General features: G+C 41.4%; 1 protein-coding gene across 1 annotated transcript in view; it reads right to left on the reverse strand.

The window, feature by feature from the left end:
• The window catches only part of PKHD1 (PKHD1 ciliary IPT domain containing fibrocystin/polyductin), a 484305-nt gene extending 474762 nt beyond the window's left edge, over positions 1 to 9543 (reverse strand). The window contains 4 exon segments of the mRNA XM_043591641.1: positions 2856 to 2964; positions 6747 to 6891; positions 7721 to 7798; positions 9411 to 9543. Coding sequence (XP_043447576.1) covers positions 2856 to 2964; positions 6747 to 6891; positions 7721 to 7798; positions 9411 to 9462 — 384 coding nt within the window. The 5' untranslated portion in view covers positions 9463 to 9543.
• Positions 9544 to 11345: the final 1802 nt, after the last annotated feature.

The following is an 11345-nucleotide window of genomic DNA, read 5'->3' on the forward strand; positions in this document are numbered from 1 at the left end:
CAATTGGGAGCTGGCTCTGATCTCACCAAAAGATAAGGATTAACACAATTTCACATGCCCCTGCCAAACATGCACTCCACACCCTGGACTCCCAGCCTCCTACTGTACCCAGGCCTTCACCTCTCCCTGAGGTGCCCGTGGACACTGCCATTGGAAATATATCCTAGGAGCCTCATGAGGTAGAGTAGTGGTCACCACCTCCCCTTCTCACAGACATTAGAAACTGAGGCTAAAGTACAATCAAGTCCAGACCAAATAAGGACACATGCGTCTGGATTTCCAGTTTGAAATGTAAGATCTACCACTCAGTCTGTGAGCCTTCCACCAGAAGCATGGGGGTGGGGGTTGGGGTGGTGGCAGGGGGAATAGAGTGAGTCCTTGATCACTCCCTCCCCTTCCTTAACATGGTGGGGTGGCTCAGAGTTAAACCTCAGAAAGAGCTTCACTTGTGATTCCCTCTGAGCTGACATGACATAAAAATGGTGTATTTCTAAGGAAAACAGGCTCCGTCCACCCACCAAGCGAGAGACATGACAAAGTGAAAAATTAATGAGCTTCCAAATCAAGCTTCCCGCACGCTGATCCCTGAGCCCGAGTGAGGTCAGCCTGAGTGAGATGGGGGAGAGGAAACACAGCAGATCAGGATAGCGAAGCCACAGCCACCAGCTGCTTGATAAACCTTCTGTGAGTTGTTCAAACTTGTCAGCGCCTGCAGCAGGCTCTTTGAAGTGGACTGGCGAGATGGAATTAATTTTTAATACTCACGGTTCCCCCAGTCCCAAAACAAAGAGACACACCGTGTTTTATTTAGCTTGGAATGCCTCTCATTAACTGCATCCCCTGGTGATTTTTCATCAACTCGCCAAGCTAGACGAAGCACTTGAGGACTTGTTTTCTTTAATGTGCAATTTTAGGAAGTGCTTCTCTTCTCTCCCCTTGCTCTCCCTCCCAATCTTTAATAAGTAGGAAAACTACTATCTGGGGTGAAAGGAACATCAAAACCAAAAACAGCATGGTGGTTAGGGAGGGTGCCTGGCCATCCATCTGCTGTTACATCTACAGAGACAGTGTAGAGGTGGTGGTGTGGGTCTTAATAAGAGTGGTTTTTTTTCTTTCTGCTGCATATGTGCAGAAGCAAAATTCCAGAAAACAAGCTTCTCTTGAAGTGAGAGACAAGCTGTTAAATGTGAACTGACAGCAAATTCCAAATTTGTAAACGGACTGCCTACATAAAGAGTGGATGGTAACAGGGATGATTTGGGGGGATGAATTCTTGCTCGAAAGGAGCATGAATGACTAATACTGTTATGAGCAACCCTTCAACAGAGGCACCCTATGGGAAGTACAATCATCACAAGGAACACTGTCAAACCTCAACCTTTTGTGAAAAGTCTAGCACCTTCCCTTTTGAGAGATTGGTGTGAAACTAATCTGAAATGGACAATAGGCTGAACCAAACATAAAATTAAGACCAAGTATACATATTGCTTCTCCAAAATAAGTTAGGCATTAGCTCATAAACTCTCCCTCTCTCTGCTTCCATTTGGCTCTAAGTTTGAAGGAGAATGCCATCAGCAAATGCCCTTTCAATCTCAGGTTGGAAAGAGTAGCAGAAATAGAGCACAAAGCAGAGGCAGAGGTACAACTTGGGTCCTGAGTCCCTTCATCCTACCAAGACTCAGGAGAATTGCAGCTATTAAATGAAACACTGACCCACGATGATCATCTTTCTGGCTCCTCTATGGGCTTCAGTTTAGAAGATTTAAAGTCTGACACAGGTTCAAATCCTAGTCCTTTTCAATTCCACATGTAAGTGAAATCATACAGTATTTGTCTTTCTCTATCTGACTTATTTCACTTAGCACACTACCCTCTAGTTCTGTCCATATTGTTGCAAATGGTAAGAGTTTATTCTTTTTTATAACTGAGTAATATTCCATGAAGGAAGGAAGGAAGGAAGGAAGGAAGGAAGGAAGGAAGGAAGGAAAGAAGGAAAGAAAGAAGGAAAGAAGGAAAGAAGGAAAGAAGGAAAGAAAGAAAGAAGGAAAGGAAGAAAGGAAAGGAAGAAAGAAGGAAAGAAGGAAAGAAAGAAAGAAAGAAAGAACAAACAAAAGAAAGAAAGAAAAAAATAGATGGACATCTGGGCTGCTTCCATGTCTGGGCTATTGTAAATAATAAACATAGGGGTGCATATCTCTCTTCAAATTAGTGTTTGCATTTTCATCAGATGATTATCAAGAAGATAAATCCCTGGATCATATTTCTATTTTTAATTTTTTTAAGAAACCTGCTTACTGTTTTCCACAGTGGCTGCACCAATGTACATTCCCACCAGCAGAGGGAATACAGTCAATAACATTGTAATAACTCTGTATAATGACAGATTCTAACCTAGACTTATCATAGGGATCATTTTGTAATGTATCAAAGTATCAAATCACTATGATATATACCTGAAAGTAACAGGACATCATATGTCAATAAAAAATTAAAAACCAATTTTTAAAGAATCCTAGTTCTGTCATTTACTACCTAGAGGACACAGGAAAATTATTGAGGAGATGGGCAAATTATTTCATCTCCTGAGCCTCAAGTCACTCATCTGTAAAACCACGATAATAAATAGGTACCCCATATAATTGTTGCAAGCATCAAATTAATGTACATAAAGCATAGAACCTGACATCCAAGTGCTCAATACTTAACTTGCATTGGTACAGACTCAGAAACCCCACAACCACCATCCACCTTTCTTCTTACCCTGGCGAAGCAGACCCTGACTTGTAAGTTGCCTGTCGATAGCACAAAAACTCCCTCAGACAGCAAACACACATTGCTCCATCCTTAGAACCCACCTGGAAAGTACAGTTGTCCCGCGGTCCTGGACTTGGGCTGCCTACCACCTGTCCCCCAGAGTGCACTTCCAGGTAGTACAGCCCCTCATGTGCTTCAGACAGCAGGGATCTGCAGGCAGAAAGTGGATGTCCTTGTGAATCAAAGACAGAATTACCAAAGCCAGCCGCCCCACCTGACCACTTTAAATTTCCTCCCTGCACCTGTGAAATGGCGCTTACCAAGGATTCCTAGGTCTATTTGCCTTCTAGATCCACTCACCTGCTAGACTTTAAAGATTGGATCCTCAGGAAACCATCAAAACCCTAGAGGAGAAAGCAGGAAAAGACCTCTCTGACCTTAGCCGTAGCAATTTCTTATTTGACACATCCCCAAAGGCAAGGGAATTAAAAGCAAAAATGAACTACTGGGACCTTATGAAGATAAAAATCTTCTGCACAGCAAAGGAAACAACCAACAAAACTAAAAGGCAACCAACGGAATGGGAAAAGATATTTGCAAATGACATATCGGACAAAGGGCTAGTATCCAAAATCTATAAAGAGCTCACCAAACTTCACACCCGAAAAACAAATAACCCAGTGAAGAAATGGGCAGAAGACATGAATAGACACTTCTCTAAAGAAGACATCCAGATGGCCAACAGGCACATGAAAAGATGCTCAACGTCACTCCTCATCAGGGAAATACAAATCAAAACCACACTCAGATATCACCTCACGCCACTCAGAGTGGCCAAAATGAACAAATCAGACTATAGATGCTGGAGAGGATGTGGAGAAATGGAACCTTCTTGCACTGTTGGTGGGAATGCAAATTGGTGCAGCCACTCTGGAAAACAGTGTGGAGGTTCCTCAAAAAATTAAAAATAGACCTACTCTATGACCCAGCAATAGCACTGCTAAGAATTTGCCCAAGGGATACAGGAGTACTGATGCATAGGGGCACTCGTACCCCAATGTTTATAGCAACACTCTCAACAATAGCCAAATTATGGAAAGAGACTAAATGTCCATCAACTGATGAATGGATAAAGAAATTGTGGTTTATATACACAATGGAGTACTACGTGGCAATGAGAAAGAATGAAATATGGCCCTTTGTAGCAACATGGATGGAACTGGAGAGTGTGATGCTAAGTGAAATAAGCCATACAGAGAAAGACAGATACTATATGATTTCACTCTTATGTGGATCCTGAGAAACTTAACAGGAACCCATGGGGGAGGGGAAGGAAAAAAAAAAAAGAGGTTAGAGTGGAAGAGAGCCAAAGCATAAGAGACTTTTAAAAACTGAGAACAAACTGAGGGTTGATGGGGGGTGGGAGGGAGGGTGGGTGATGGGTATTGAGGAGGGCACCTTTTGGGATGAGCACTGGGTGTTGTATGGAAACCAATTTGACAATACACTTCATATATTGAAAAAATAAAAAAAATTAAAAAAAATAAAGATTGGATCCTTCGGCAAAAAATGTAATTGTTTTACTGAAAGTCCTTAAAATTAAAAAAAAAGAAAACCTGTCTTGTTTGTCAGAATCGTAAGTTCATGGGACTTTAAGACTTGGAAGGGACATTGATAGATAGTCTAATTCTAGTTTCCATTAAAAATTTTTGACAGTTCCAAATAGATTAAGATATTTATGTGTGTGAACACCATAGGTCAGGGGCAAAGTGGGGCTTGAATCCTAGGCTCCTCCTGATAAAAGGAATTGATTTTACGTTACCCCAAAAATTCTTGACTTCATAATATTCAAGCAGCCCATGAACACTTCATATACCCATCAAGAAAGTCCTAGACCCTCTCTCCTCTTTTCACAAATATCACAGTGATTTCTCTGCCTCTTTGATGCTGCCATTCATGTTGATTTTTCTAAGAGGGGGAATATGATCAATAAGGAGCTAGCATTAAGAAGTGTGTCCCCTACAAACCTTCTCATCGAAATCTTCAGTATGACTTTAAATATTTAAATCTGCACCATCCAATGCCATGGGTGGTTAATGAACACTTGAAATGGGGCTCATCCCAAATAAGATGTCCTAGGAGTGTAAAATATACACTGGATTTTGCAGACTTGGTGTGCAAAAACTATATAAAATATATATCGTTAATAATTTATATATTGATTACATATGAAATAATATTCTGGATATGTTGAGTTAAATAAATTATTACAATTAATTTCACTTGTTTCTTTTGACTTTCTAATGTGGCTACTAGAAAATTTTAAATTACATTTGTGGCTTGTGTAATGTTTTGATTAGACAGTGCTGATTTAGAGGCTATGATCCCTGTTTTGGTGAAAGCAGATACATCTTTATGATAATGAATATGAGAGTACTGATGATAAAATGTGCATTTTTTTCACATTGGAATGTTAACTGAACAATACTTTTTAACCAATAAGCACATATAAGACATAGTGTTTCTTTTCCTCTAAAAAGATTATTTACATCAACGGTGCATCTTAAAATCATTAGTATGGGGGACACCCATATTAATTAGTATGGCTCAGTCTCAGTTGTTTAAGTGTCCGACTTCAGTTTAGGTCATAATCTCACAGTCCGTGAGTTCAGCCCTGCATCAGTTTCTCTGCTGTCCACACTGGGCCTGTTTTGGATTCTCTGTCTCCCTCTCCCTCTACCCTTCCCCCCAGCTCTCCCTCTCCCTCCCTTCCCCTCTCTCTCTCTCTCTCTCTCTCAAAAATAAATAAATAAACATTTTTAAAAAATAAATCATTAGTATGTTGGAATTGAGGGGATAGATCTCAGAGTTTTGATCTTCAGAGTTTCATGGCAAGTTCTTGCAGGAACTCTATGCCCAAGTATACCATAAAACCTAAGGAAAATATGCAACCCAGTTTTAAAACCAACAGCAGGGCTATAAGAAAGTTCAGTTCAAGAGACATTTATAGACCATCTTCTCCTCACAAGATACTGTGCTAAGTACCGTAAGGACTACAAAGGTGGTGTTAAACACATCTCCTGTCCTCAAGGCACTTAATTCTAGGATGAATCTGAGAAGTGAACAACAGGCATAAAGTCATGAGAAACGTAGAGCTGAGGCACAGGGCTGCTGAGGCCACACATGCCATGCCTTTGTGTAAACTGCAAAAGGTGCTTCCTCCTCAAAGGTGTTGTAACCATCACTTGGATTTCAGCCCCTATTTGTCCCCCTTTCAAAGAAGGGAAAGATCACACTCAGTTGTATGTTCAGGGAAGAGGTGACATTCGCAGGTTAGGATTTCCGTAGACAGAAATGGAAGACAGGGAGCCTTGCTGAAGGAGGGAACAAAAAACAAAAGGAAATGATGATTTTTTTTCTCTCAACCAATGATCCACTTTCATGCAGCATCTCTAAGATATGAGTGGGGAAAGAATGAATGTGAAAACTTTGTAAGCCAAAAACAAAACAAAAAAAAACTTAAGTAGGATGATAGATAGATTACCTGGAATCCTGTACAAATCATACCAAAAAGGAAATACACTGAGGAATAAAGCAAATTTCCTTTCTAACTAGTTTTGGGTTTATGCTCAATCATTAACGATTATGCCTAGTTCAAAAGATGAGTTCTTTAGATGGTAAAATGGCACTATTTATTGAAATCTTGATAGTGACAGAGCTCCTTACCACCACCACCACCAAGAAAACACAGATGAAAACACAATCCAACCCCTCCTTATAAATATCTCAGGTTCTCAAAAATCTTCCTTATATTCTCATCCTCCCTTAGGCCCTAGAGCCCTGATAGGGAACTCTGGTGAAGCGTATTCACAGGCAACCTTTTTAAAGCTGTAGTTGATAACCACAGTCAGCAAGGGTTGCTCTACCAAAATCCACGGAGATAAGCAAAGCACTCAACCTGTCTGATCTTTCTCACACGCTGACAGGAGTACCTGGTCCTGCACATCACCAGTGGCAAATCCAAGAAGACAGGAGAGACGTCACAAGGGATGCTCGGCAGGCCAGGCACAACCACGTTCACCAGGTGTATCTCCAGCTGAGAGCCATTGGTAGGATAAAGGAGCTCTAAGTGCAAACCTAAACACCAGGGAAAAGGGAATTTGAGGCTAAACAGAGCTGTAATCCACACAGAACATAAAAACATGGCCACACAGGAGCACTGTGAGACACTGAGCTTGCCTAAGGATTAAATTACTACTCCTCATTTCCAAATGCATTTATGACTGCTGTGTAAATGAATGTTCTCATTTACGAGTGTATAAAAAAGAATTTTCTCTCTCTCTTCAGGTCCATCCACTTAAATCCAGGAATTTTTCAGCCCTCTGAAAATTCTTTACACTGGTACAGGTGGGTAAACTAAGCCATGGTTTAGAAGTTCCCACATACAGGGGCACCTGGGTGGCTCAGTCAGTTAAGCGTCCAACTTCGGCTCATGAGTTCGAGTCCCGCGTTGGGCTCTGTGCTAAAAGATCAGAACTTGGAGCCTGCTTCAGATTCTGTCCCCATCTCTCTCTGCCCCTCCCCTGCTTGCACACGCTGTTTCAAACATAAATAAAAATATTTTTTAAAAAGTTCCTACATATAGAATCATCTGCAAGGAAGCAAACTAAGATTCTGGGGAACACATTGCTAAGTTCTATGCTGCACTCTTCCCTATCTCATCTACAGTTCCTAGGGTCCCATCCCCACAGCTTGGGATAAGAAGGTGGATACAGGCATAAAATGGTGTGATGTGCTCTGTTTCTGTGATATCAGCAAGTGAGCATGTGGAAACACAGAAGTCAGTCAGTGGGTCCAACACCCTTCAGGCCCTCTTTTATACCTGTCCTTAGCCAAGGAAGAAGACTCACATTATTTAGGATTCTTAGTAAGTAAGAAACTTGCATTTGGTAAGACCCAAACCTACCATCAAAAAGGACTGTGATCCACGTTCCCCCAGCAAGACTACCTTCTTCAGGCTCAATGTGGAAACGCAGGGAAGACACTGTAAATAAGAAAAACACTGGTTTTGAAGTTCAGATTCAATACACCTGCTTCCCTAACATTATAAAAACAAAATTTAGCATTCCTCAGAATCACCAGGAGGGCTTGATAAAGCACAGATTGCTGGGTCCCACCCCAGAGTTTCTGATTCAGCAAGTTTAGGGTAGGGCCCAAGAATTTACATTTATGACCAGGTGCTGCTAGTTCTACTGGTCTGGGGATCACACCTTCAAAACTTTGATCTTAAGGAAAGTTCTGTCTGATCCACTCTTCTTGGACACCCAAAAACCTAGTGTTCACCAGAACAATCCTGAATTCCTACTTTCTTTGGAAAGGACCTCAAGGACACATTTGGCTTCTAATTAAACACATAATATCTCTTGTTTCTTTCCCACCCTTTAATCAGGTAGTCATAATTTAGCCACCAATTATTTCTTACATATCCACTTCCCAGAGAAGAGGAGAAACTTCTAGAAGTTTCTGTTCCTATTTAAATCCTCCTGTCTCCATTTACCATCCTCTAGTTTCCTCCTTTTAAATATATCAGAGCAACTCCCCAGAAGGATACAAAATTCTGTAGATGTTTGCCTTGCCGTCTCAGAGAGAGGCTGAAGCATGGATCAGGGCTGGAATTTCCTTGAAAACAACAACAATACTATAGGACTACACATGCTAGGCTAGATTGGGTTCTCCCAGAGAGACCATTGGCTGAACATGGCAACCAAACCCTCATCTTTGAAGATCTCCTGGACATGCCTCGGCCAAGGCAAAGTAAATTCAAGGAGCCATCAAAAATCAGTCAACTCCTCAGTGAGGTCCTAGATAGGCAACATACTATCTATAGAACATTTTTCAGTTCTTATATCAGAAAAGTCAAAGGATAATCCAGGCCATGCTAACCCTGGGTAGCCCAGGGCTTCCATGTACATTTATGTAGGTGGCATACTGCACAACCGAGGATGGTGGGGAATCAGTCACATCAACACAATTATTCACAGCAGTCCCAGCCAGGCCAACCCATGCTTCCCCCTCAAAAGTGTATTAGATACTTCTACCTAAAGCAGACCAAAAACGAATACCATAAAAAGATACCAAAGGTAAGTAAGCTCACAGAGAAAGTTAGAGACATGATTTGAGGAAAGAAGAGTTTAATACAAGCAGTTATTAACTGCTAAGACAAGATAAACTATTCCCTTTGGGAAGATAAAGCAATAAATCTAAAAAGAATTACATCACATGGCTCAAAAACGAATTCTAAAAAGAAGGTTATAAATTATTATTAGAAGCTCTAGATTATGACAGCAACCTCCATTGGCCATTAATTCATATATATATATATATATATATGAATGTATATGTGATTATGTATATGAATATATATGTGTATATATGAATATATATGTAAGTATATATATGAATATATACATATATTCATAGCTATTTAATATATAGCCTACTAAGCAGAAAAAAATAATTTTTAAGCAGAGAAAATTTACACCCAGAGCAGATACTTGAAGACTTTCCCCAGATAATATTTTAAGTATCAGTAAAATAGTTCTCAAGGCAACTTGTTGTGCTCTATCTATAATCCCTTCGAAACACATCCTACTCACCTGCCAAAAGTAGTATTTCAGCATTCATCAGAGAGATCAGCCAGCCAGTCATCCTGTCCACTTAAATCAATCCTTTCAAAATTGCTCAGATATTGAAAGCATATTCAGTTTTGTTGGAGCAGCATAGCTTTTGTGCTTTATAAAAAAATAAAATGACAAATTACTATCATTTTTTACTTACATACTACTACTTTATGGGGCCAAAACTTGGGGAATTAAGGAAGTGATACCTACATGGCCCTAGAGTCTTCAAATCGACCCACTATCCTCCCAAGCTCAGGAGAAAAGAGTACTCTAAGAATCTCATATAAAATCATCACTATTTCACCTCCTCCCCCTTTCTCACCAACTTATTTTATGCATGTTTAAGCTGGGTAAATACTGATAGCCTCTTTCAATAACTCATTACGGAAAAGCTTAATTTAAAAAAATACTAAATTCTAGATATCAAGATACAAGTTAATGGTAGTTGCGGTGTAAGGAGTAGGGTAGGTTGTTTTGTTTCTAAAAGAGTCTCAGGGGCACCTGGGTGGCTCAGTGGTTAAGCGTCCAACTTCAGCTCTGGTCATGATCTCACAATTCATGGGTTCGAGTCCTGCGTTAGGCTCTGTGCTGACAGCCCGGAGCCTGGAGCCTGCTTTGGATTCTGTGTCTCCCTCTTTCTCTGCCTCTCCCCTGCTTGCTGTCTATATCTCTCAAAAATAAATAGACATTAAAAAAAAAAAAGTCTCAGTCCTCCAGGAAACCAATCAACACAAAAAAGTAAAAAGCTTAACAAAGCAAATGTTAAGTATGGTACTGAGTTGAAAAAATGATACTAATGGGAATTTGGGGAAAACGGTCTCGTCCTCACAGCAGAGGAGAAAGGGAAGAAAGAAATGGAGGAAGAAAAAGCTGGAGCCTCCAAACTAGACCCCATGATTTCAAGGTCTCTCTACCCCATTCCACAGGCCCAGCTTAGCTGACCTATCTTCCTTAAACCCTGTCCTTTACTGTGCCATTTTTCTGCTCAATGCTTTTTTAATTCAATGCAAAACCTCCACCACTACTAAAATGACCCTAAGAATACCTCTCAGGATTTTTAGCAAGATTAACTGAGGTGCTATATGCAAAGATATTAACACAGGGCCTAACACGAAGGAGATACCCCACAAATGTTTTCTTTTCAAGGGCTCTCTATTTCCAATGCAAAGCCCTGGCTCTGACTTTTCAGTCTAACCATGATCTGGCCCCCTACCTTCCCAGCTTTCCCTGGCATGACTCTCCAAACCGAACGAACCCTTCTCGGCACTGGACAGTTCCCCTCACCACCTCTCAGACAAGCCTTCATCAGGTCAGCCCCTTTCTTGCCTCCTGAGGGCAGCTTTCTACACTCCCCAAACTCTCTCATTGCGTAATGAAAAGCTGTCCTTCCTTCACGGCCCAGCTCAGGAGCTGCCTCCTCTGTGGTATCTGTCCCCCGTGTTGGTTCCTATGCTGCTCCATTCCACAGAAGGCAAGGAGAGACCAAGGAAAGAGGCAGACAGACCACTCCAGATTGGAAGGCAGCAGGCTCAACAAGCAAGGAAACTTACCTACAGGGTTGTCTTGGGCATCCTCAGGATGAGTAAATCTCTGCACCTGCCTGCCTGAATCTTAAATGTTTCATAGAGGCCTCAACCGGATTCAAACACATATACCAGGCAGGTAGTCTCAGCACCACAGTGCTCTCTCAAGGCTGTGACCTGGTGGTCTCTCAGACAAGTGGGAAGAGTGTACATTTCAAGCACAGGGGGAGGGAAAAGGAGCCTCCAGGTCAGCTCTCAGGTCAACTGGAGGTCATGACCTCTCGATGATCCCTCCTCCTAACCATTGTATGCAATCTCACCTGCGCCTTCTTCTGCTGTGCCCAGAGTGGTCAGCAAGGGCTTTCACCAGCACCGACCGAGGTGGCTC

This window comes from Prionailurus bengalensis, chromosome B2 (assembly GCF_016509475.1).
Source record: "Prionailurus bengalensis isolate Pbe53 chromosome B2, Fcat_Pben_1.1_paternal_pri, whole genome shotgun sequence".
Taxonomy (NCBI): domain Eukaryota; kingdom Metazoa; phylum Chordata; class Mammalia; order Carnivora; family Felidae; genus Prionailurus; species Prionailurus bengalensis.